Source organism: Heliangelus exortis, chromosome 13, assembly GCF_036169615.1.
Source record: "Heliangelus exortis chromosome 13, bHelExo1.hap1, whole genome shotgun sequence".
NCBI lineage: Eukaryota > Metazoa > Chordata > Aves > Apodiformes > Trochilidae > Heliangelus > Heliangelus exortis.
In genome coordinates this window covers 12,361,948-12,389,806 of record NC_092434.1, presented here as the reverse complement: position 1 = coordinate 12,389,806, position 27,859 = coordinate 12,361,948, and the positions used below count along the sequence as shown (strand labels likewise).

General features: G+C 36.7%; 1 protein-coding gene and 1 long non-coding RNA gene across 3 annotated transcripts in view; one reads left to right on the top strand and one right to left on the bottom strand.

Annotated features, from left to right (window-relative positions):
* The first annotated feature begins 37 nt into the window (after nt 1–37).
* On the top strand, nt 38–9,480 carry LOC139802091 (uncharacterized). Its single transcript, XR_011728498.1, has 4 exons — nt 38–450; nt 5,922–6,085; nt 6,283–6,487; nt 9,117–9,480. It is a non-coding gene; the product is annotated as an uncharacterized lncRNA (long non-coding RNA).
* Nucleotides 6,521–27,859, bottom strand: part of TENT4B (terminal nucleotidyltransferase 4B) — a 41,881-nt gene continuing 20,542 nt past the window's right edge. Inside the window, exons 2-12 of one of the 2 annotated variants that reach the window (XM_071756869.1) lie at nt 27,006–27,129; nt 21,946–21,992; nt 19,670–19,790; nt 18,537–18,644; nt 15,133–15,261; nt 13,664–13,877; nt 12,727–12,853; nt 12,523–12,626; nt 11,414–11,460; nt 10,714–10,878; nt 6,521–9,461 (exon numbers count right to left, since the gene is read on the bottom strand). In XM_071756869.1, coding sequence (XP_071612970.1) covers nt 9,282–9,461; nt 10,714–10,878; nt 11,414–11,460; nt 12,523–12,626; nt 12,727–12,853; nt 13,664–13,877; nt 15,133–15,261; nt 18,537–18,644; nt 19,670–19,790; nt 21,946–21,992; nt 27,006–27,129 — 1,366 coding nt within the window. In that variant the 3' untranslated portion in view covers nt 6,521–9,281. Of the gene's footprint in view, nt 9,462–10,713; nt 10,879–11,413; nt 11,602–12,522; nt 12,627–12,726; nt 12,854–13,663; nt 13,878–15,132; nt 15,262–18,536; nt 18,645–19,669; nt 19,791–21,945; nt 21,993–27,005; nt 27,130–27,859 lie in introns of both variants that reach the window. The other variant, XM_071756868.1, reaches the window with a different exon arrangement.

Sequence of the window (27,859 nt, the reverse complement as noted above, 5' to 3'; positions counted from 1 at the left end):
GAGAAGCTAACATGTGGTATTCTAGACGAGCTGAAGGACTTAAGAAGTCCCACTGCCTGCTGCTCCAGAGCCTGGGCTCAGAAGTTTTGTTTGACTTCTTGGATTAAGGATCAAAAAAAAAAAAAAAAAAACCCAGAAAACCCCTCCCTCTCCTTCTCATGCTCAAAATTCTTTTCCCAGAGCAAGAACACGTATTTGCCTTGAAAAATCAGTGCCTGGTTAATTGCTTAAGCCTTTTACCTGTACTTGGAGGTGTGACTTGGACTGCACTAAAGGCTACAGTTTTCACTTCTTTTAAAATGTGTACTCAAGTTGACCTGTATTAAAATGGAACATTTTCTCCTAGAAATCTACTATCAACAACATCAAGTGACAGAAGATCTGGTCTGTGACTTCCTAGAAAACTGTTATGATGGTCTTATTGATGGGTCACTTTCTTTTCATTAATTGGTAAGTTATGCAAGGGAAGAAAATAAAGGAGAGCCATTTCTCTGTAAGATACTGTAAGACTGCAGGTGGCATTTATAACAAAATGGAAGATATTATTGATTTAAAGAACACAGAGAAGAACAGATCATTTTATTTTCACAGTGAATTATGAAACTATTCAGCTAACTGTTTTCAATTTGCACTTCCAATATCTTTGAGTTAGTAGCCAGGAGGTCATATTGGAAAGTTAAGAAAAACACTTTGAAAAAATCAGTAAGAAACAAATGGACCATGTATATTAATAGGGAAAAACACTTACATAAGTAGGAATAAAACTCTAGAACAGAATCTGTTACAAAGTAATTTTAAAACTGTGCAGACAAACTTCATCTGGTTTAATCAACACAACCCTATCATATCAAAGCCAATGGAGTAAAAATTATTCATATTACTTGAGGATCTAACCTTTTGTATTTAGGCTTAAAAAAGTAGCTGACTTCTAGAATATTAGTTTATTTAGAATGTAATGGTCATTTTAAAAGAGACAATACAGAGCAAGAACAGAGCCCTCCATTCTCCTCTATGCTGGGAAGTGGACTATATTTTCCTTGAGGTAGCTGGTATTTTCCAACAAACCATTTTAATTATTATCCCAAAACTGAGAGGGACTAAAGATGGGAAATATTTTAGTTTCTTAATATGTTGAAACCACAGCATTTTGCTGCAGCTGTGATAGATGGTGTCATGTAATTGCACACAAGACTTAAACCAAAAAACATCCTGGCACCACCAAACACCATGACACTATTAAATATGGGGGGAGGAAAGAGTCTGTCTCAACTCAGTGGGTCAAACATTGGACAACTGGTTAATCCAGCTTTTGAATATCAACATGGTCTCATTCCTGGAACCCCAACCTTGGAGAGGTCTGTGATACTGGAAGTCCTTCCCCACTCACCAGAAGCTGGAGCAGGGTCTCTAGCACCACCTTCTCTCTTCACCCATCCCACTCCAGGAAGCCACAACCTGTGCACAGTTGCTCTGCTGGCTGACACAGTTTCTGACACTTTGGCTGCATATAATTGTTGTCTTCTAAGCAAACTCTAGAACTAAACAAATTGTAAAATTCTAATCAATTCTAATCACTCTAAAGATGTATGTGCATTTGCTTTTGTCTAAAAAAGTTCATAGTATTTGAAGCTTGAAAAATCAAAAGACTGGAAAGAAAAATAGATAAAAAACCAGGATACGTTTGATCTCATTGAAATCAGGAGGAAAACTCCCCTTAAATTCAACAGAACAAGGCTCTTAGTGGTAATTCTCAGAGTAAGGCAAATGAGTAACCTCAAACTTGCAGCACCAAAGCTATCCCCCCTTTGCAATAAAATCTAAGAATTGTATTGATATAGTAACATTAAAATTGTATTCAGACTGTATCTCCACTATTACAATGCATCATTAAGAGAATTCAGCTGGGAAGTGATTGATTTCAGGGTAAGGCTTGCCAAGTGCTTTAGCATGTCCACATGTTGGTGGTTTGGACTGGTATTGTTATAATTTTGCCCCGTAGATAGACTGCTCAGCAGGGGAAAAACTTACCTGGATTCTAACATGACTGTATCAAAAATGGATACTTCTTTTTATCAGTGATCCATACAGCTCATAAAATGAGGCCTTAACTGATGACAGCAGTCAGCTAGGATACAGAACAGCTATGAAGAGATGAGGCACAAAGGCAGAAAAAGGGTTTAAAAATTGAAACAAAGATGAAAACACAAATGAAATTAGAATTTATAACTTGCTAAAAATGACATCAGAAAAGTAAATATCTGTTCTAATTTATGTTCTTATAGCACTGCACCAGCTCATCACAATTATTGATCGTAGCTTTCCCTTACTAAGCAGCACCAGAACATTCAGACTCTCCCAAATGTACAAATACTGCAATTACAGCTCACAGCTACTGGTTTTTTGTGGACAGATTTTTAGGTCTAAATGTTGATAACTAGAAACATAAAAGTACAGATTACAGAAACTAAAGAACTAGCATTATTTTATGACTTATTAGTGTTTTCTATTGCTTTTACTACAAAAACACTCCTCTAAAGTCATCACTATAATCTAAAATACTACTTTATTCAACAGAAATAAAGTGCAGCAATGCCATTTGAAGATTTAGGGGTTGGTTTGTTTGTTTTTTAAAAATCAGACACTCCATGCATGGTAAAGTTACCAGACCAGCACTCTCTGTAGCAGCAAAACTTGAATTCCTTCCCTTTTATGTTAATGCTTCAGCTTCCAGATTCCCAGCTTCTGTATTTGCCTATACTCTCTGAGAAGTTTGTTCTGGTTTTGATAGACATTCATGTGACCTTGTTCTGAAGAATTTAGAAATACTTAGTTATTAACTGTATTTATATAAAACACTGTGTAGGAGAGCAGGTCCAGGTCAGCAAGGGCTGGCCATGGTGGTCCCTGGCCCAATTTGCTGGAGGAGGCAGAGGTTGCCTGTCTGCTTAGCTGGAGTGCCAGGGCAACACACTGCACCAGTTCTGCTTTCTAGTAGCAGGTACCACTCTCACCAGTCTTTGGCTTTTGACCCTATTAATACTGTTTATATTTTTCTTAGGCAACAAAATTCAGTTTTCTCAGCTATAGTCTTAGAGGAATAGGATTAGGAATAAAGATTATCCTGATTATCCTTAGGGATTCAGGATACCTAAGTGCAGGCAGTAAGTTACTGCTACCTGAAGGTGCTAGTTTCTGCATACAATTTCATTATAAAACTACTTATTCTAGTTCAAAACGTTCCCCAGACAGTGCACAAAATCAGTTCACTAGATGGCACACACTCCAGTCTGAGACACTTGAAGTTTTCAGCAGACTGCTTTATTACGCTCTCTTGATGGATAACAGTTGATATCAAAACACAGATTCAGTGAGATATGCTTTGAGATGCATAAAAATCTTATAGAAAAGATTACATTGCAAGTTAGTCCTCCTTTGCACTAAAATTTAGACACAAAAAAGTAAACAAGCTAGCATTGAAGGAAGACAACATGAAACCTTTTCCACCTGCTGTTTGGTTAGCCATTGATTTTTCTGAGTGAGAATGATCTTCTCATAGTTACTGATTACCAGGCACTCATTACAAACTCATTACAAATGAGTTTGATTCAAGATCCACTATAGTGAAGAGGGAAAAAAAAATCCCAAACCTCAAACCGAAAAATAACAACCCAGCCTTAATCAGTCCCCTACTTATTGTAAGAATGAACAATAGCATTGTTTGGAAATAGGCCACAGAAGGAGGGAAATGCAAACAGCAACCATCAATGCCTACTTCACCTAAACCACATAATGTTACTGTTGTAAGAAAAATATTTCTTCATACTCCTGGTGCAACAATCTGTTGTATACACACCAGCAAGGTGAATTTGTTTTGGTTTTGTTTTGAGATCAGGTGTTGTGTTACACTGTCAGGAAGCATAAACAAGCAATTTGAACCAGGTTTATCTTCAGATTTCACTGTCACCAAAGCTGGTACAGTAAATGAACTTTAGACCTGGGAAAAAGCAGCTGCGAGCCCAGATTCCTTTCTCTAATGGCTATTCAGAAGCATTTGATTGCTTAACAATCTTTCAGCCCAAGAGTCAAACACTACTTCTTATATAAGCAGAAGTAACTTTATATACCTGAACAACAGCATTTCTTTTTGTTTTATACAAGCAAAACACTCACCAAATCTGCACCCATGGTTCCTCAGACTTCCTCCACCATCACACAAATGCATTCTTTATAAGCCAGCTCTCACATACAATCAAGTCATTTCTTCTTCAGGTGTTTTGTACTACAGGAAATTAGGATTTCATTACACAGGATTAAAAAAAAGAAAAAAAGTACAGCAGTGTAGCATCCAACTACAAGACTGTGAAGTGATTTGCACAGAAATTTGCTTCAAACATGGATGTATAAGGGGCTAGGGGCACATATTCCTAATTTGGCTTGGTCAATTAATGAGATTTGTGGGGTTTTGTCTTTTAAAAGCAACCATAGCACCAGGAAATACTATTTTTAAAGCACTATCGATCTCCATCCTCTTCTGCTTCACTGTGGACTCGGAGTTAAAAAAGGATTAGGAGATCCAATTGGGCAGTTTTTAAAATATGAAGGGTCATCAAGGATTAAGACAACATCCTTTGAAGGACTCATAGCAGGACAGAGCAGAACCAAGCCATACCAGTATCAGTCTAACTGATGTAAAACACCTTTGCAGCTACTTAAAACCTGCTGCGTATTTGTGCAACCTTCAAAATACTGTGACAGAGAGCTCAGGTCACTCAGTATCCATCAAGAAGGAACAAACTGACTCACCAGAAGACTTGCAGTATGCCAGCGTTCACACCTCTGCAGGCAGAAAGATGGCATTCCTCCAAATGGCTTTTAAGTGGGGGATCTCCAAGATTTGTCTTCCCTTCCTTGTGTACAAAAGTGATTTTTGGGACCCCATCAGCTCTTACCAGTTAATTTACAGCAACTTAGTGTTCCTTTTCTTTTTTTTCATACATATCCAAGTTCACTACTGGTTGAACTGTTACAGGTAGGAGCAAATGGGAACAGGCAATTTTTAAGCTAGGTACTGCCAAAAGAGGGGCCTACTAAACTGCATGGCCAAGGTGTCCAGAAAGGCATGACACTTCTGTTAGATATTTTAAGACATGGTAAACTTGATTCTTAGAAAATGACTTTGTATTATTAAGCAAAAGAATAAAGTTTTAGGAGTCAGCTAAACACTACTTACTTCTTGCTCTTTGACAGCAGCTGGAATAATTACATGTATTTTTGTTACAGCTTGAATATATTATAGACAAATATACTCCCTTCTTGAGTAATTACATACTTTGTCATCTCCTACAGCTTTTACTCTTCAGTAAATAAAGTTGGAATTACACATTCAGTTTTAACATCTATCATGAGTTTTAACCATCATTAAGACACCAAGTAACTGGCTACTTTTATTTACAACAAATTTTCAAGATGAGACTATGCTGTAATCAGTTGCTCACGTTATATTTAGGATGCACTCATGATGACTCCAGATCTAAAATGGGAAAATGCATTAAAAAAGTTACCATTGGAAAAAAAGTTACCATTGAAAAGTTGCCATCGCATTATTACTTATTTTCTAAAGTTCTAGAAAAACAAGTTTATTAAAAAAAACTTTAAAAACCTGAACTGTAAATTCTGGGGAAGCTGCTCAGAACATGGAGGTCAGCAAACAGAATCACATCGTATCTCTAAACAGGAAGATTTACTTACATTTCAGCTTCTTTTCTGCTACAAGGTAAAAAGACTGACAATTAATAAATAAATAAATGCACAGCTTTTAACTATAAACACCATTTTGAGCTGCTCTTTAAGTAAAAAACCACTTAACAAATCAATCTAACGTCAAGCACAAATATACAGAAATACTTATTTCTGTATTTCAGATGGGCTGTTGAAGACTACCAGCAGCAGGACTACAAGAACTTGCAGTATGTGCCCATCTCCCTGCTGAGTTATGCAAGGAAGAAAAATAACCATAATTAAGAACACACTTCAGTAATACCAACCAGGCTTCAGGAACTGCAGGAAACCCTGTTTCTGGCTGAAGGTAACTCAAAGTAACTTTTGCATATTTCCACACCACCCTCCTCTAAACAGCTGCCACTCTGCAACTGGTACAATACCCCAACCCAAGTTCCGAGGCAAAGAAAATGGATCTTTGCACAAGTTTCCTATGTACAGGGCTGAGGAAAATTAGAGAAAAATAATACATTAAGAAGCCTTTGTATGTGTGTATTCTCCCAGTTATTCTCAGGAACATAGGCTGAAGCTCTTCTTCAGCTCTCCTGGAAGAAACATGGCAGACAAAGGCCACTTGAACAAAGAAACTTCCAAATCCCAGGCAGAGGGGCCCAGCATTCAGCTGGGGAAGCAAACAGATACTACAAAAACATCACAAAGTGCCTTGAGTACCCTGCTCTTTCCACAGCACTGTGAAGGGAAAAACAGGGTAAGTGTCAAGAATGGTGATAAACTGCAGTAGTTAGATTAAACATTTATTTTTCATATATTCACAAAATCTTCACAAAAGTATTGAAACTCAAAAAGGAATTAGACTTGAGTCAAATACAGAGATGAAATGTACAAGACAAATGAGCAGGCAAACTAAAAGGTCTTGAAAGTATTTTACTTCAGATTGAAAAACGAACAGTTCAACTGTTCTGTTTAAATAAAGATTTGCAAGATATACAGTATTTTATGAATACAATGCTGGTCATTTGAGGCAATGTAAAACACCTCAATTTTTCCTTCATGCTTTTTTTTTTTTTTGCCTTTTTTTTTTTTTTTTCTTTTTTTCTTTTAGAAAGATACTGTTTACCAAAAAGAAACTTGAGCAGTCCAGGAAAAGCTATTTTCCATTAAATTTATGAAAACCATAAATTGAGGCAAACCTAAGATTCCCAATGGAATCAAGATTATCTTCCCGCTACCACCACCTTAAAATTATCACATGCTTATTGGAACACTAATATCTGCACCCTAAGAGTACATTTGCTTTCAAAGATGAGGGTGATTCTTTTAAAAACACTTCAGTGTGGTAAATGCGATACAGATCTTTGCTAGTACTAAGTTTTGGAACAGTTTTGCTAATAGCAGCTAACAATACTGGATTAATATAATTTATAAATAATTGTTCCCTAAGCGGTGAACGTAAGTCTACACATTCACAATAATCTAAAACAAAATAAATACTGTGATTATGCATAATGTGGTACAACTTTACTAGTTTCTAGGAACAAAAGCTCAACACCTTGTTGATAAATTATCTGATCAAATTAAAATATGAACCTAAAAAAACAACATTGTCAAATTAACATCACTTAAGCTTAGTGTTTGAGTAAATTTTATGACTGTCCATATTTTTGGAATATATATATATTTTCCGTTTTGAAGTAAAACACTTTAACACATTGAAAATGTTTGTTAATTTAAGTGATGATATTAGTTCAGGTCTTATTTTAGCATTATTTTACTTTAACGGGCACTAATGAGTGCAATGATCTTTAAAGGTCAGGTTGGTCTGTAGTATTCTGTAAATGTACACAAAAAAAAAGTTTCAAAAAGTTAACAGTACTTTTTATAAAAGCATCATCTCCACAACAGCTGCATTAAATACAGCCACGAGTCAAATACAGATTTTCCACTTTGAAGAAATCAGTGAAAGTAAATGCCACTTTCTACCACTGAAGTGTCCCAACTCCTGTTCCAAGTTATGCCCATAAGTAATTAACACATTTAATTCCTATTCATGGCATCAAAATTTCTGCAACCTAATGTGACTGAACCTGACAAGTGCAGAGTTTAAATAAAATGATAACTAGGTCAATGAAGAAATGGTATGAGATATGAAAGGTTTGGGTCTTTAAGGCAATACAAAATATAATTCATTATTTGAAGTTGTTTGGGTTTTTTTCTTTTTTCAAAATAACTAAGTGTAAATATAAAAATGCCTAATAGGGGAGTGAGAAAAAAATACTTTGATTGTAAAATTTACTTAAAGCTTCAACAGTTATCTCCTACAGGAGTTAGCAAAAATATAAAAGACAAAAAAACCCAGACCTGGAAGGGGGAGGGAAGGCACAAATAAAGAGGCATGGGATTAACGCAGCCCAGGAATGCAAAGGTCTGTAACAAACTGAGTTTCATTTTTGCTTTTGTTTTTTAAAAACTGAAGAAGAAAATCACCACCAACAACCAAACGAAAAATCTCAAGTGGCTTTATATTTCCTTAAAAAAAAACAAAACAATTGGGGAGAGACCACTAAGGGGAGGGAAAGAAGGATTCAACTATAAAACCCTACTGCCTGAAATGATGGCACTCTAGAAAACAAGGTGAAGGTTACTTCTCTGAGATGACAAGCTCAGGGTCTACACAAAGTACACGTACACTTTACACAAATGAAAAACTTCATCTGCCACCATAAACCTTTCGTTCAGAGGAACAGCTATTGCAGATAAAATGTTCTATTAAATCTTTTAAATGCCAAGAACAGAAATTCTGAGCAGTATAACTAGTTATGACTTTTTATATGGATGTTAAGATGACAATTCAGATTATTTTCCAAACTAATCCTGAGAAAAATTTGTTTACAGTTTAAACAGTAATGTTATGTAAAAAGTATTAACAAATCCACTATTACAAATGTCAGTTTTCCTATATGGTCATCTATATATACACAATAAAATGGTAAGTATATGCAAAAATAATTAAAAAATCATGCACAAATTACTTTTACCTTAAAAGGCTGGGTTTCCCTCAAAATACAATTTTTTGCTTTTTATTTTTTCCTATTTTTTTGTTTTTTTACTTCTTTGTTACCACCCCCTAGACACACTGAGTACTACCTCTACAGGTCAGCATGAGCTGATGGGAAATACATTTATTTTACATTCAAGCTTTTATATCCTATATGACCCTGTTGCAGCGTATGACTTATTGAATGAGCAGCCTTTTTCCTCTTTTTTTCCCTAAAAAAAAAATATTTTTAAAATTTTTTCTTTTTTTTCTTTTTTTTTTTTCTTTTTTTTTCCTTTTTTTTTCCTTTTTTTTTTTATTTTTTTTTTAAATTTTTTTGCAGTGATCAATCTTCATGATCCGTTCCGTGGCGAGCTGGGAAAAAAAATGCAGTTGCTAATCAATGTCTGAACAGTCTGAAGCTCTGGAAGAGATCCAAGGAGTCACTATCAAACTATCCTGTAGCATGAGATCATTGCACACAGAAGAACAGTCATAAAATAGGCAACTATCTACAAAGGTCTGAGAGGGCTGCATCCCTCTTGTGTTTCCTCTTTTTGCCGTGGAAGAACTGATGGTGTGATTTGCTGCCCTGATGCTGTTTGTTTGTGACTGAGGTACCGTGGCTTGAGTTTGTTGGACCTTGGAAGCCTTTGTTAGAAGAACGAAATAACCGTGCAGATCCATGCTGTAAAAAGAAAAGAGAATGTGGTAAAAGAGTGCTAAAAAGAAAAAAAGAGTGGCAACACAACTCTATTTCTGGATAATGAAAACATTAGCTCATGGAAGTGTTGCACTTGAAAAAGCAGATCTGGCTAAAGAAGCTAAGCCACTGCTTAGGCAGCAGGACAATACCATGAATCTTTCATTTGAATAATTGCAAACAAATGTCGCTCTCTAGACCCAAACCCAGGTAAATCAAGAGTTAAAAGCAGAGCATTTTCAGTTTTGAGAAGGATACAATTGTTCCATCACTCCCAATTTGCAACCATCAAAAATATGTTTGAGACGAGGACAAATTTTATACCACATCCTGCTACAGATGTAGAGTATCTCAGATTGTGCCTACCCACATACCAGCACCACAATTAGCTCTGCAGAACACCACACACATATCCAAGGTATTTATTGTGCTGGTATATATCCAAGGCCAAGCTTGTAAACTGCCTCCTTACTACCTGAACATAGATGACCAGCAAGTAGAAGGTAGCAAGTCTTCAGAATTACTTTTCAGGAATGATATTGCAGAAGATTACAGAGTACTTTTCATACATTACAGAAGTCCTGAATTTTGAAGAAGTACAAAAATTCAAACTGTGCCTCTCCAAAGTATATTGCATAGAGAAGCTTGTAATATTTCCAGGTTACTGAGTTGTCATTGAAACATTTCTCAACCTGGGAAATCTCCTAAATGAATAAGCTCTGGTAGGTCTCATCATAAAGATGTTTTTCTTTAGAGGGAAATGAGAGGGAATGTCATGCATCAGCAAGAAATCTTCATCTCCCTTAATGAAAGACAGTTCAACAAGTATCAAGTTATCAACAGCCAGTCATAGTTTTAAACATAGGTTTTTGATAGCTGTTTTTCACTAAGTGTAGGCACATCTCATTAATTCTGAAATTTTGCAGACTGGACTGCTTTTTGCAAAAAGGAAATGTGTGCAACCTAACTGCATAATTCTGGCAGAACTAGATTTCCAAGACAAATTCAACCAAATTTAACCTGTTTTGAGGCTGAGAAAGCCACTGTTGCAAACTCCTCTGTGTAAACTAAACACAGAACCAGATTACTTCAGAGACAATCAGTGCTCAGAGATTTTTTGTGGGGTAAAAGGGAGATGAAAAATAGTGTTTCTTTTCCAGAACAAGATACTCCTACACAGAGCATGTGCAATATTAAAATAACCTACACAGTTGTTGTTTCCAAATATTTCACAAACCTGAGATTTGTTCGTGTTGCTGGATGTATTGGTTGTTTGGCTATTTTGTGTTTTCCCACTTGACTGGGAGGATTCCAGTGACACTTCTTGTGACCCCACTCTGTTTGTGGTAGACTGACGGCAACTCAATTGTTTAGAGGTTTTGCAAGGTGTTCCATCAGAATCCTTCAGGAAAATGTAAAGTGTTAGTTTTTCTAACAGGTGAGTTTGTTTTTCTACAAGTGAGTTTTCCCTTAAAAATAAAGCTAGTGGTGGAGACTTAGTTAAAAGGTATTTATTTAAAATCCTTTCAATTCATAATTCTCTCTGAATAAAACAGACAGATTTGAAAATGTATTGATGCATGATTCTGTTTTGAGGATCTGCCCTTTACATTTTAAATAGAATTACAATTTAAAATAGGTTGTTCATGGTGTGCTTTTTTGAGACTTTTTTTTAAAAATAGTTTTCCCAGAGAAAAAAGGGCTATGTAACTGTTTCTTTATTGTATTCACTTGCTATGTGTTGTGTTAAAAAGCACACTGTAACTTACATGTGTAGAAATTGCATAAGAGGTAACATCTTATGCAAGTTAGGATTCTGGATGAATTAACTAACGAGGATTCTGAACTTTCCAAACGTGTTCTGTGGCAATACAAATCAGGATAAAACCCCCAGAAGACAGAAAAAAAACCCAAATCAGAAAACATTCAGTACTTACTACATCACTAGAGCTGGACAGTGTAGATGATGACGATGATAAAGGACCTGATGAAGAATTTGAAGAATGTTTACTAAGTGTTTCTGAAGTTTTATTTCTAGGTTTTCCCAGTGCTTCATTCTCTTCAGCTAGATTATTGTTGCATTTGTCTAGCTGCTGAGTATCTACTATCAAGGTTACTCCATTACCTATTGAAAACAAAACAGAGGCATCACCACACATTAACTGCTAAAAGATGTTGTGATTTTTTTTTTTTTTTAAATGCCACACCTGTGCCACAAGGGTCTGCAGAGGAAATCACTAGCAAAAGCTTTAAAAACAAATACACAAAAACCCAAGCCAGCCTTAAGACTGAGTAGTTGTGTCGTCATCTCTGATGAATCCCCAACAACAGAAGAATTCCAGCAGCTCACACTCTAAAAATAATTTAGAGAATTAAAATAATTTGAAAACTTTGAGCCAGCACCTAAAGAGGGTGCAACTGGCTGGTGAAGTCAGAAGATAGGCAAACAAGATTATTTTAGAGGACATTTGCAGCAAGTTCTCTGGATGTTTCTTGTGTGTCTCCATTTATTCATAACGAGAGTAGCGACTGATATTTCAGGATTTTTCTATTTAAAAGATTTATTCCAATTATCTTGTCAATCCTGGTTTAAAATGCTTCTGCACACACACAGTATGTTAAACTTGAAAATGAAAAATAAAAGAACAGAACATAATGACTTAGATTTAAACTAACATTCCCAGTGATTATTTTTAAAACCTTGTCCACATTTAAAGGACAAAGGAAGTGCCACAGTAACAAAAGATGCCATTTAGATTGGAAGCCTTTCAAAAGCCTCCTCATGTGAGCCAACACTCCTTACAGAACTCTCTGCTGACCAAATCAATCACAGCAGAATAAATATGTGTTGTCTTTTACTCTCGTACAAATATAAATTTTCTGGATGAGGAGAATACAAGAAAATATTCATCACCACCAAGCAAAACAGTAAATTCATATTAAGATGCATTTGTTGCCTTACATGGGGCAAAAGTAACAACAAAATTTATAAGCTCAAAATCCACAGGAAGTTTCCCACTCTTAGCCATGCATAGTCAGGACTCACCATTACACGAAGACTCTGTCCTACTCTGTATTCCCCACTGCTTTGATATCCAGTCTCTGTATGTGGCCACTTCTTGTGTTACTCTAATTATTCTACCTAATATACTGCAAACAAGGAAAAAAACCAAAGCAGTCACCGCCAGTAATTTTTAGACACACCAAAATATAAGCAATAAAGTCTGAGATGTAGACTCATAAAATTTACCTTTCGGTTTCGTTGTTGGGATAATATTTAGCTATTGGGGAAACTGCATGGCTCAAAACAACATAGGCATAATCAAAAGCCTGCTTCACTTGCATGGCACCATACGAACTCCTCCCAACATCATTACCTTAAAATAAGAATATAATTTAATAAATAAATAATCTCGAAACCATGCTTGCCTCCTTTCAGACAGGATATAGTAGTGTGTTTTAAAAATTGCCCCTAAGTCCCAACTCACTGAAATCATCTTTTGTAGAATGGGGTTTAGGGAAGCATTTGGAAGAGCTTCAAAGATCTATGGATTTTTTTAAACACGTGGAAATCCAAATTGGCCATTTTCTGGGTAAAAGTGCAATACATGACAACAAAAGTCCTGTATTGCACATATTAAAAGTAGTAATACTGTCTTGGATGACATTTTTCTAGACCAGAAATGTTATAAACAGGTCTTGCCTCACCATTTCAAAAGCCACCCACTCAAGTGAACAATCAGCATAAAGGCTGTAAAGAATGGAACCACTACCCCCAGGCAGGACAGGGTGTGTAAGAATATATGCCCAGTACAGAGTGCAACTGGGAGACAGACAAGCACAGGCTGGAAAGGGACCACATGCACACACAGGTACACCTGGCCTGCACTCAGGCCCACACTGCTGCAGCTTTATCACTGCCACAGAGCACGTGAGGGTTGCTTGGCACATTCTCTCTGCCTCCTGACTGCAGATCAGCTCCTGCTTAACATGGTAACTTTTGCTAGGAACATGTCTTAAAGCAAATCATTGCGTTCTGAGTGCACGTTGTGTTCGTAGGCACGAATGAGGCAGCACTGTTCAGTCTGTGGTGGTCACTCGATGCTATTCTTTGCTTTAATTCCTCTGGATTAAGCATTCCCCTTTTTTTCTCAGTCAGTATGTTTAATCTTGGTGCATTAGGATACCTGGCTGCAACGGATCTTCAATGTACAGCATTGATGGTCTGTAGCCATCCAGCATGCTTTTTTGCACTTCATCCTTGGCAACGTAAGAGCCACCATCCTTTATTCGGATTCCAGTCTTCAGGTAATTGAAGTGACGTCCATATAATTCAAAAAACTCTATTAAAAGAACACCATAGTTGGCATTGGGCATACAGGCATCTTCCCTGGGATGCAGCTATTAAGAAGAGAGAAAAGAAATCATTTTCTTAACACCTCAAGTTTCCAGTCCTCTTAAGTGCCTTTTCTTTTTCCAGCATACGTCTAAATACAATAATAAACAAGAACAAAACATAATATATAAAGCAAACCTGTCTAAATACAGTACTCTTCCTCATTAAAGCCATTTTGCATCTTTAAAACAAGATGCTATCAAAAGTTTTAAAAACTAATTAACTCTTCAAAATACAGCTGGGGAGTATTATATTTTTGCACTTGAACTTTCAACTCAGTAAGCAAACTTCCAGCACTAATGGCAGGGTTCTTGTAAAAAAGCAAAGGTATTTACACTTCACAAACCTGGGTTTGCAATACAAATAAAGGCTTTTAATGCACACAGCTATGTAAAAGTTTCCTTCTTCCGTTAAGTATGCATCCTGAGTCATTATGAATGAAACCAGTTCATAATTGTAACATACAAAACTTTTTTTTGCAGGGGCAAATGGAAAAGCTACTAGGCAACATAAGAAAAAACAGGGGTTGCAAGAGATTTTGGTTTCTTTCAGAGCAATCTGCCTTTTGCCTCCATTTCCTTTGTGCTCAGCAGGCAGTGGCAATATCTTTCAGCAAACACTGAGCTCCAGTTAGAAGCTCAGGTTTAAAAGTGAACACAGTCTGGAAAAACACAGGCATACACATACACACACACAATTATATACAACAACATTTAGTACAAGAAAAAGAATGAAGCTGATACAGCCAGAACTTGGCTACTTCATATTTTTCCATTTTTCTCCTCCAGGCACAATATAGATTTAGTTCTTGTATTTTTTCTCTTAGATTTGAGAGAAGGCTGTAAAATGCACTAATCTGATACCAGCTTAAAAATCTATGAGGAACAAGCAAAACTCCAGTGCATTTGTTACAGCACATGCAGGGTGTATGGCCTGGAAAACAACTATTATAAAGGACAGCTGCATCTAACACTAACCTATATAGCTTGTTCCAAATAAGTTATCCAGCAGTCAAGCTCTTTTGCCACAAATGACACTTGTCCCTGGTACTGATCCACCAGCAGCCATGCCAGAAATCTCTAATACCAGAAGTACCAGTATGGGAGAAGAACAAAAGACACGTGGCACGTGTCTATTTGTAAAAAAAGGGTTGCAAAACCACCAGCAGGAGAGCTTAAATGACTGAATTTAAGGACTGATTAAACTTCTTAATGCAATGTTCTATTGCACACTGGCATCAATAGATTTCATTAAACTTACCTGAAGGAAACTGACAGCCATTAAAAAAAGACTATAAGAACCGATTCCACCTGTAAATACTTCATTAAGGTCCCTCTGCAAAAGGAACTGTTTCAATACTAAAACTAGATAGGGTAAAACAGGATATTTCTGAAAGAGACAAACAAAGGTGTTAGGATACTGTGATGAATGTATACAACTGATGCTAAGCAAGTGCATAACTATAATGTTATATTAAACTTCAAAGCTAATTATAATTCCAATTTATTATTTTTAGTAATAGGGAAGAAGCCAAGGTCTCTACCTGTGATCAAGACAGTTACTTTATCTCAACTCCACCTGCAGATATTAACATTAGATAAAAACATACTACCTCATAAAATCAGAACGAATTTCTTTGAATACATAAATGCACTTGCTTTCCTCATAGAAGTGAAAAGGAAAGCAAAGGAAGAACTGTGGGGATATCCACATCTGTAACAAACCTTCCTGCTACAATCAAGGAGGTATCCCAAAGCAGACTGAGACTTCAGTCCTGCAAGTACTTCAGATGCCCAGAGTTCAAAACAGGTCTTCTAAATGACTACACCCAAATAAAGTTTTTAAAGGAGCTAAATACTTACCTGTGGGTAACTGCTCCTTCAATATTTTGTCCACATGGACTCCCTTTCAGGTGTGCATAAACCCCATGTTTGGAGAACATGGACACTTTGGACAGAAGTGGAAGCTGAGGCTATGCCTGCACCCTGTACACCCTCTCATAGGGGAGGGGGCAAAAGAGGCTCAGTAATATCACTCCTTTTTATCAACACAGAGCCAAAAACTTCCTTAGTGTCAGAGAAGAGATATGGATCATGGTATCTGTGGTTACAAAATATTAAAGGGAAAGAAGAATTTTTCTAACTTCTCTGCACAAGTCCTACAGTGAGTACTGGGAGTCCTATTTAACCAGAAGTCCCAACAACACCTTTTGAACTATCAAGAATTTACAGTCACAAGCTGAAGCTGACTATCAGTATATACCAAAATGCAAAGACAGGATTTTTAACAGCAAACTGCAACTGGTTTCAGCTGTCTCAGACTTCCTAAATAAACTGGATAAGGAGAAATAGGCATTTCCATGGGTAGTGTGAAAACACCACTTCTGTTGGGTATTCAAAGTTACGTGGGGCAAAATAAGACCCAAAAGAATGCCCTGCAAGGGTTTTGTAGAGCAATCCTCAAGAACACTCATGAAGTCTCTTGGCAAGTACACATTGAGCTTTCTCCAAGTTAAGTGACCCTCCAGGGCAGCATGGCTGTTGGGTGCTGTGTGACAGGGCTCAGTGCCATCTCTCCTGCCACACAGGGCTCTGATGCCCATGCTCAAGGCCAGCTCTGGTGACAGAGCTGCATGGCCTTAGCTGGGGCTGCTGAGAAAGCAGCCATGTGGGAAAGTGCCATGTGGGAAGCCTTGTTGGGACTCTCTTCACTCCATTCAAGAGCTGTTTTTCAACTCAGCTGTTCCCCTCAGTGTCTGCCTGAGCTGTGCTGCTGCACGCTGACCCTGACCCTAATCCTGACCCTCACCACTGGCCTGGTATCCTCAGCCTCTTCACTGGGGACCTGGCTGCCAGTCACTGGCCAGACTGGGTGCTGGCCCTGCCTGCTATCACCTCAAGGTTGCATCCCAGGGAGCAAGTCCCCTGCCCAGTGCCAGCCCAGCTGCCACAAACAGTTTCTGCCCTCTCCCCAGGGGCACAGCTCACTCACAGCCCTGACCCACAGCAAAAGCAGCCCTTCAAAGGGTTACAAACAACCTGACCAAAAGGAACACACTAGCACTTTTTTCTTTAAGAACACAAACTTTTTTCTTAATATGAAGACCTTCAGGCTCTCTAGAAAAGCTCTTAACATCAAGAAAAAAAGGCAAAAAAACCCCTGAACTCTTTTGACATTTAGTAGTGCATAGGCAATTTGGGGCAAGCATATAGGGCTTTATGGACTTACCAAAAATGAATTTATATGCAGACTGTGACAGAAATACAATCCTTGTGTTGTGGCAGAAACCCCAATAGGGACTGACTGTCTACCACAAGGCAATGTGACAGTGCTCAAGATGGAAAAATTGAAGCTGGCTACCAAACTCCAGGTAGGTGTCTTACAATAGGGAATCTGGGCATCGTCTTTCGCCAGCAAGGACCTACACAGTACAGAACTGCTCAGCACAGGGGTAGCCAATGCAATTGAGTTCTGTCTTCTGAGACAGAAGCTGAGAGAAGAAAGGCCACACCACCCTCAAGAGGCCTGGCCAGCACATAGTTTAAGCAGAAAGTTTCTGTAACTACACAGTTGAGACTACATAGAGAAGTACTCACATAATCCTACTGAAACTGAACTAAGTAGAAATCTTTATCCTATGGCCTTCTACAGGTAAAAGAAGTAAACACAGTAAGGGCAAACTGAGCTACTTCATACATATATAAAGGAACTGGACAGTAAGGAGTTGAAGGCCATACATTCACCTCATCAGCAATTGAACATCCCCCCAAATTTAGAAATTTCTTGCAATTCAGTGACATTATTAAAGCAGATGTGAATGATTTCTAACCCCTCTGACTGACAGTGCTTGCTGTCTTCAGATTTATATAGTTTTCTGAATAAGTTTTTTTTGGTCCAGCCACTGAAATACTTTGATTCTCCTGCTGTCCATTAGTTTGGTTAAAAAACAAAAGCAGTTAGTAGTAGAATAGTAATACCTAAGCACTTAGGGTCCTCCCAGAAGGGAGAAGTTTCTCTCCAGAAAACATGGAAACCCAAGAAAATTTTTCTACTGCTTTTATGAGACATTTACTATGAGTGTCCAATGCACTCAGCAAGGTATGGGAAGAAAAGGAAAAGCGTGTAATGATACTTTGAAACTTCAAATACAACAGCTCATTAATCGTAAGGAAATAAGCTTACATATTAAGTCAAAATAACTATTATGTATCTATGATACTGGTATTAGTGAATCCCTGAACAATAATTTTCTATATTTAACTTTTTCTACTGAATTAGCACTTATATGGTGAAACAATATTCAATCCAGAACAAGATTATTTCTGCAGGAAATTATCTTTCTGCAGGAATGTGTGGTTATTACTAATTCTAAGTTCAAGGAACTACAGTCAAGAGAGCAAAACATTTAAAATAGGCATTAGTGCATTTTCATCAGCCATTGTATTATTATAACTTCTCTGTTGTTTCTTTGTAAATTCTAATATATAGTCATGCTTTCTAGGGCAATAAAGCTAAAATCTATCAGTATCATGCAATAGTACCAGAAAGCAAAAAATAAGAGTGCAAACATAGTTCTAATAAGGATGCAGCCGAAAAGTAAATCAGAAATTCAAATTTAGTGATCAAATATTCAGCTCTGTAGTTCTATTATAGTGTTGCCTAACCTTGATAAAATCTTTGATGAGCTGGGCTGCTTTAACCCCGTTCTGTACATTAAAGCTTATATCAACTTTTACTTCAGTGAAGGAATCTGTAAGTTTAATAATAGGTACCTGTAAAAGAAAAGAAAGATACAAAGTCAATACAGATTTCCAAAACACATTTGGTTTCATTCATGCTTGCAGGCACCAGTAGAACTGAAGTGATTTATGAGTTTGTAGAGAGGAGGTAGAAAAAACAGGACTCCTGTCCATTTCAAAACTCACACTCCTTGCTCATCTGTTTACATAAACTGTGCTTTTCTATTTCATAAATGCTATTTTCAATCTACTGTCCCGTTTAACAGAACTTACCACTTCATCTTCACAGTGATTATTTTGAAATTGCTTTTTATCAGTTCCTGGTGTAGAAGCATAGTTCAAGTGGGAAAAACAAACACCAGAGGGAGACAAATGCTTTAGAAATAAAGACAAGGGTAATACAGATATTCTTAAGAATTAACACGTGCTTGTATCATTGTGGGTTGTTGATCCCTCACCAAAATTACCACCAAGAAGCACAAGATGTTGAGAGAACTCTGACATATCTCCACCTGTGTGGTTTCAAAATTAACTCCCTGTATAAATAATAGCCATAAATTAGACACCTGTTTAAAGCCCAGCACTCTTGCACACTCTTAGAGTTATCAAAAGGTAGGAAGTTACAATGGAATTAATTGTAACCTGCATGACACATACCATTACATATTTATAATAAAAGGCTGTATTTACTACTCCTTTGTGAAAACATATGCCTGCTTAGTTGGTATAAAAAAAAACTAAGTGTTTTACCTATGTAAAAATTCAGTTCAGAAATTCACAAGTCTTATCAAATTAATTGACACCAATGACTGGTATAACCTTACTTAAAAACAAATTTATGTTGTCCAGTATGGAAAAGCCAATGATTTTCTGCCACAGAAGAAATGCTTCTGTTGGAGCACTGTCAGTAATAAAAGCCATACTAAATAAAAAGGTTCTATTTCAAATTTATATATAGAAGCCTCTGCTTATGAAAATTCATCCTTTTAACCAAGATCTTTCTTTGATTAGAAATTTAGCATAGAACAAGGAAACACACCCTCTTCTCCCAAACTTACAGTTGCTTTATCCAAAACCTTTACTGAGTTTTCATCTGCTACATTGTGCTTTCTAAGCGCTTCTTCAAGGGTCCAAAGAGGTAATGTCTCCCATTTTCCAAACACAACTAAATCAATATCACTGAAATGGAAAGAAAATACAGATTTATTCAAAGTGAAAGACCAATACATGATAAACAACCGACATCCAGACATAACTAGAATGAAGCTGGCAGAGCATAACTTACCCAAATAATTTATTCTTAATTTTCTGAGGACAGGGGTGAAGACAAACTCTTACACTTGGGAAAATCCAAAACATCTCAGGAGGGAACAGACACACATACAAATTGATTGGGTTGCAGAGCCTGAGATTAGTCTCCTAAGGCCATGCTGAGGGATCAGCTTTTCCAGAGTGATTCAGAGCAAGAAAATAACATTATGAATCACCACCTTTAGGCTGTATTATCAGTAAGACTGATCTAACAGCTTTTCACTCAAAAGCAAAGTCCTGTTCCCTCATCCTCTACTCCCACATGCATGGCCCTGTCTCCTCCTTTACTCTAGGTCTGGTGTTTGTCTAATCTACAACAAATCAATTAAAAATATTAATGAGCCTAGCAGAAACCAACTCCCCTCAACATCTGCCCTTAAAAAAAAAATAAAAAAATCCAAAACATCCTGGGGCAATTTCCTGCTTCTTTGCAGCTCAATTTTTTTGGGTGATTAGAGCACCAGTGGGCACATGGTTAGCAGCTGACCTGTAGTGCCAAAAGCAGGGAGCAGGGAAGGAAAAAATAAAATGTGGCAACTGAGTTCAGGAAGCAACACAATGTTAATAAATAAGATCAAACCATCTAATTAATTTCAGCCAACAACTCAGCTCCCTGAAGAGGTGTCTCCATCCTGCTACACTTCCCAGCTATGCACATCTGTTCCATTTGACTACATAGGGAGCTGTCACCCTCATTCAATGCCCAAACTCAAATTCAAAAGAGGACTGTCCAAACTAAACCAGTGAAGGCTCCTGTGAGATCCCAACCTTCTCCTCTTTACTCCTCAGCTTCTTTGATTTCCCCTACCTGGCTGGGTATACAAAGGAGAGCACACAACCCTCTAGCTATAATAGCAATCCAGTAATACAGAAAACTGCATAACAGAAAACACAAAAAAATTCTGGAATACTCTCTACCCTGCCTAGATTCTACAGGTCTGCTGATTCACAAACACTGTTTTAACCATCTCAAACAAACTACCTCTGCATTAGATGAAGTATCTCTACCCAACAAGCAGTCTCAGCTGCAGCTCAGTTGTTTCTGATGCACATCAAGGTTGTCACCTTGAGTATCCTCATATTGCATGCAAAATAATAAGAGATCCAGCAGCTAAACAACTGCATGCCCAAACCTTCAATATCAGTTTAAGGATAATTAGGCAAATTCTAACACAGAGTAAATAAATTCAAAACACACTGTAGGGCTTTCTGAATCCCAGAACCTGAAATCTAAATAAACTATAGTTACTGATGGGTGGGGAAAACCTAGGCCAAAGGGAAGCTTTGATAAAAGGCAACAGTGAATTAATTACCAACATGCAAACACTGGTTATTTTGAAAGTCCAGAACATTAAATCCTTGTGTCCCTAAAGCATGGAACTCAATTCAAGGGTTAATCTCAAACTATTTAAATGTGTTTATCCCCTGCAGTCATTTAAGCCTTTGTTTCTATTTCTATTGAGCTGTCAAAAATACTGAAAATTTTTACACAGAAGGTACAAGTGTCCCTGAGTAATTTCTTCTCTTTATGAAAACTAGCAATAAAATTGGAACAGGTAGAGGCTGACTATTGTACACATCTCACAAAAGGTAATCTGAAAGAAAGAAAAACAGCTCTGTATTGTTTTTCTTCAGTGCTAACATTAACTTTAGCAAGGTTATGTCAAATGTTTCAACTTAATTGTCTATGAATATAAAATTTAGCTTTTCTTTTAAGCCCAACCTCTTACTTTGGTAATTTAATGCAGCCAGATCATTAGAAGTTTTTTTTTGACAACATGACATTTCAGATCTTTTACTAACAAATGCAAGATCTATATAAGTGAAGGTATTATAGTTAATAGGCTTCGTTGCTATATTTCTGTACACTTTTCAGAGTAGTAGTAGCTGAACACTTTGTTAATGTAATATGTATGCACACAACCAACATCAATGTTGGGAGATCAGATAAAGCACTACAGACATATAGGTTCCACAGGACTAGTTTTCTCTTGTACAGAATATACACCGAACAATTACTAACCTTGTAGGTAAATATAAACCAGTTTTAAAACTTCCGAATATCTGCACCTGAAACACAAGAAGAACACATTTTCAGACAACAGAAGAAAACCAAGTTCTACTAAGTTGCTTGTATAGGCTGGTTATTGCTACCCTCCATTGGCAGATTTTGGTATTGCCAACAGACACATTCTTAACAGAAGTACTCTCCTCTGTTAAAGCTTTTACATCTTCAGTGAAGTACAAACAGCTAAACTTCACTGCTACTACCCACAATACATAAATGACTTTGATTTTTCTATTACAAACCTTCTTTGTAATGTAACTTTTCACTGTTACTAAGCTTGGCAAAATTTATAAATCAAAAGATTTTTAAACACTTAAGAAAGACAGAATATAAAATTCCCCAGTATCAGTTCAATTTATATTTTGCTTTCAAATCTCGAAGTATACCCTTCAGTCATTAAAAACATTTTCTGATCACATTTTTTGTTTGTTTCTGAACAAGACAGCAAGCAGTTTGACTTGCTTTATTTCTATTTTAATAACAAAGCAAAATCAGTTTCAAAAACTTGCAAATCCCACACATTTTGTTGACTGTGCAGGATTTTGACCAACACTAGAAGTTTAAATGATTAGGTTTCCATTCTCCATGTCCAAACCCTTCTTATTAATTCAGCCTCTCACAGAGGTCCGACTCGTGCCAACTCTCAAAGGGGGACTGGTGAAACTTCAAAGTAAAAAAAAAAATAAAAATCTAAAAATCTCACATTTGGACTGATTTTCAACCAGTCTTCTGTTGTGTTCTGTTCTGTCTTCTAGAGCCACCTTACAGGCTTGTGTATTCTGTTTTAAAGAGTCTCACATACAACCTTGATTGCCTTTTTGTATGTCAAGTGACCACTTTATGTTTTTGTCCTTCAGGATTAAAAAAAAGGGGAAGGTGGAAAAGGTGATGTTTTGCAAGTGTTTGGATACTTCAGTAGACTAAGAAGCAGCCTGAGCAGTTCCTCTTGATCATTTTGTACCACTTCTCTTTTTTTACCCCCTCACCACCATGCCCAACAAAAGCAGGTGCTGGCAGTATATTTAATGTTTCAAGTTCATAGCTTCTCAAACTAGAAAGCACTGCAAGACATGCCACAGAACTAGCACCAATATTGTACTACATCTTGACAAAAGGATTATAAAGACATCAGAAAGCTAAGAATATAATAATAATAATAATGGTTAATACTTTTTTTTTTTTTTTCACCCAGCATTCTCTGCCTGGGTTTAGTGAAACCAGATTTATTTGGCCACGAAAATAATCTAAGTACTTTTGCACAATAAACCAACCACTGATGAGTTCAGAAAAAAACTGTGTTTTCATATTATCAAACCATTAAGTGTGTTCAGCTGAACAGCAAAGAGCCTTTATTGAATAAACAACTCTCAAAGTATTCATAAACTTACTGATACAACATATATGACCTTTACTGAAAGGAATGAAACAACATCTGCTGTTGTACAATGATTTGGAGTATGAGAAACATTGAATTATTATAAAAGAAACCCACACCCACACTTCAATACTCCCTCATCAAGTCTGGAAACATGAGAGTAGAGAAAAATTAACAAATTTTGATTTATAATCTAATAGGAACTTAAAGTGTTAAAGCTTTGTAGCCATTTACAAATTTAAAACATTCCAAATGTGGGACACTGTTATGAATTGAAGGACAGGTGCATTAGGTTTTGTGGCCTGCCAATCATGGTTTTCTTCTGCGTGGAGTCAGATATGTATTTGCATTCATAAGAGAACTTAAGACTTCACAGTACTCTATTGACTCCTGCTCCTGGATGCTATTACTACTTATCCTACATTTCTGAGGAATTGTTCATATTAAATTCCAAAGTTTCTGAAGCACATTTAATTACATTACGTGTCCAAATTTGTCCTCACTAAGCACAGTGGAATTTGGAAATCCACAAAAGTCTGGAAAGTCCTCGTTACCAAAATCCCTCCACCAAAACAAAAAATATATTTACAGTCAATTTGAACTCTACTTCTTAGAAGAAATCGAATTAAGTAGAACTTTGTAACGTTTGTCAAACTAAATAGAGTTCATCTTTTTATTTCCATTCCAAATCATAATATTTTCATAACTGAAGTGCATGAGGTATGCAACACCACCTCTTTTCAGATCTACAACGCCACACAATACTCAGACACGAAGCTGAGGCCATTATGATAAACTTATCCTAAATTCCACTGTATAAGTACTTATTTGTTCAGTAGTCAAATTTTCATTATCAACTAGTAAAAAACCTCTCTCTTAAAATGCTTTTGTTTAATGTTTTGGGTTGTTTAGTTTCAGAGTAATTAAAGCCTTTCTTATGGTCAGAGCCTTACTGATGCCAAGAACAGTTCTCACTTACTAAGAATGTTTCCTTCTAAGCACATTCCCCTGAGTAAGAGCAAATGACACAATTGCTAACTTCTATAAATAAAGTAACAGTTTAGGATACCTAGTTCTACATACCCCCTCCATCTGCTTTTTCAGCCTTTTCCTAAGTGGAACAGGGAAAAAACAAAAGAAAGGATGTGCACAGACACATTCCACATGGTCTTAATACATTTAGATTCAAGAACCCTGATTTTCCTTTTCTTGGTATCTGATTTTTATAGAATATGTCTTACCTCTGTTTGAAGTGAGAAACTACAAAATAAATGTGTTTGTTCAATGTAGAAAGAAGTCCATTTTAGCTGTATTCACTATGACTCAAAATAAAGGGCTTAAAGATTAACTTATCACTTTACACTACAGCTAAAGCTGAGGACATTGGACCAGATAACACTCCACCTTCTCAGAGCATGTACTCAAAACTTCAGTCTTAGAAGTAGTTAAACCAACACAGATCTTTAAAAGGTTAGTGATTAACCCAAACAACTGAAATATTACAACAAAAGACTGTCAAAGTCAAACATAGTTGAGTTCAGCAGTTCCCAAGCAGATCTGTAAAATTATTAGAAAAGTAACACTACAGTAATTTCCAGTTATAACCTAGTGTGCTGTTGTCAGCATTCAGCTCCCTTCTAGTCTCCAGAAAACAGAAGGGCACACAAGAGGAGAATTCTTCCTTGAGGTAACAACAGCAGACAAAATGCTGAGTTTGGCTCTGAAGAACAGTCACTGATTTGACAAAAAGGAACTGGCATGCTCTTGCTCTCTAACATTTTAAAGAACAGCAAAGAAAGACAGTCATGGAAGCTTTAACTGGCACCAGCTGAAAAGTGAACTTCAGGAAGCCCCGTGGTCATCTGTCACTGTGTGGGTGAGCTAGTAATTTGCTTCCTCTTCTTTACAAGTTTATGGCTACAAACCTCAGTTTCAGTAGCTTAAAAAGGCCCCTAACTCATAAATACTTATTTATATATAAAAATATTCTTTTTAATGTTGAAGACCTAGCTTTTACAGAGCAACTATGTCCTACAAACACCACTAAGTTCTTGTGCCACATTCAGAGTGTCAGAGGTAACACTGAAAGATGCCCTGGTAATAATCCCATTCACCCCATCACACTAATAAAGTCTGTAGCACACAAACTTGTCTAGAAAATAGCAGCATCTTCTCCAGGCTGAAGAAACCTGTTATCCTGGTGAAATCCCCTACTACAAGACTTTGGCAGGGTGTACCATGGTAAAAACTGTTTCCCACCTGCAGTGTTTCCTGTACTAGTGCCTGTCAAACTGGCAGCCTGCTGGTCCTGCTCTTGATTAGGGCCCACAAACACCACTTCACTGGGTTACAGGAGAGATACAATACCTGTGAGATATGCTAAAATCTCTTACACAGTTCCCTTGGAAAGGTTATTGGGTTTGCTCAAAGAGAAAACTACCAGTCATGTGCAGTACACTCTATCAACTCCCAGTAACAGGGCAAAGTGGTTGTCACCAAGTGGAGCCTGCTCCTTCCACATGATGTCACCAGTATAGTGTGTACATAACAACATGAATCACCTTTAAAATGTGAGTATATTTTACACACAAACCCACACAACACCTACGAAAAGCTTATACAGAACTCATACTCTGTCAGTTTCTAAAAACACATTCCAAAAAACAGGCTAAGGAGTTTAAATGAACAGTGGGTTTAAGTCACTCAAGTCAAAACACTTTTACTGTGGATGGATCGAAGAGCACTTCTTGCACTAAAGGTTCTGCTGTCTGAACTTTGTTTACTATTCTGTAAGGCTATACTAGTCCTTATTTTCAGCTACTGTTATCTACAGAGAGATGACTACAGCTACATTTCTGCATTCTAGGATTTAATGCCATGTTAGTTAAATGCATAATTAATTAAACTAGATTCAATTATGCTAAGTCCAACTATGTTCCCATAAAACTATTTTGAGTCGCTCAGGGTCCATTAAAAAATGCACAGCTCTGAACAACTAAAACTCTTGTTTTGACAGAATGAAGTACTAGCAAAAACCTACTTTTGATGAAAAGAGGCGTTAGAGGCTTTCTGTATCTAAAATATATATAAATATATATAAAAAAGAGATCTACAGATTTATTTCTTTCTGTACAAAACCCTTATTCCTTTACATTTTTAAGATATTTAATTTAGTTTAACTGTCTATGTGATTATAAAAAGCATGATATACATAATGTGACATTCCACCTTAACAGACTTCTTCAAGACTGAAGGTGTTTGGAAAAGCCCTGCTACAGACTTTTTGTGTCAAGCCATGACTTTTCAGATTTTTTTAACATAATATTTTACAAGCATGCATGTCTGGTATGTTCTCATTAATCTTGGTAAATAAATATTAATGAGATTAAATTTTGTCACTGCTCATGCTCTTTCTTTGACTACATGAGGTCTAGCTTGTCTTTGTTCCTACATGCAATAGAAAACGTTGACCTGTATCATTCAAGAAATAAAGAACATCTCTTTCATTAGACCAGCAATGCTTTTGTGTTTTTTTCTAACAAAGAAAAATAAACAGTATTTTTATTATTCAATACCTCACAAAGTAAACAGGCAAAAAATGTTCTTTTATGTATCAGAAACAGAACAGTGTCCTACTCACATCTGCATTAGGCCAGAGCTCCTTTATAACATTTTCTATCCTGTTCACCACTTCCATCCGCATTCTCTCTTCTTCAGGTCTGGGAGACATATACTTATAGAAGTCAATTATTTCTTCATGAAGACTAAGAAAGAAAGAAAGAAAAAAAAGTCAGGAAAAGCACACAGGAGAATAAAATACCAACTACTCTAATCAAACATTCTTTTAAATTTCCTAGTTACCTATTTAGATAATGAGCAATTTAAGGGTAGCATGCAATTACAAAAAAATCCAGATTCACAACACTCAGTACCATTCACTTTCATGTTAGCTTCTTACCACATGGATCAATATTGCATTGCCTTTGCTACAAGTGTGGAAGCAAATCTAAATCCAAGTGCCTTCAATTCATGTTGGAAGCTGCACTGTATTTTAATGCCAGCATAACAGAGAAATGGTTCAGTGTTCAGCTGCAAATGCAGCTGTAAGCTCTGAGTACACACTTGGCAAAAATTTAAACAGGTTTTCAGCCTGTGCTTCCTACTCAGCCCCTGGCACCAGCTAGCTAGCTTCAGGCCTCCACTGTATTAAATACTAAGATTTTTTAAAACTTGATAGTACTTGTGCCAGTGCTAGCACTAGAAAAACTTCTTTTACTGATTAGAGAAGATGGATAAACTAAATAGGCACTTTCTCGCAATAGCAAGAAGATAAGTAGTACACACACCACAATGGTAGCTCAGAAGAACAGATGATTGACAGTTAAACCATATATTTGACAGTTTACCATATTAAAAGTGCTTCTCAGTAAGCTATGTTTAGATTGCCTATGATTAGAGCTGAAACAAAAATGTCTTCATACAGTGCCACAAATT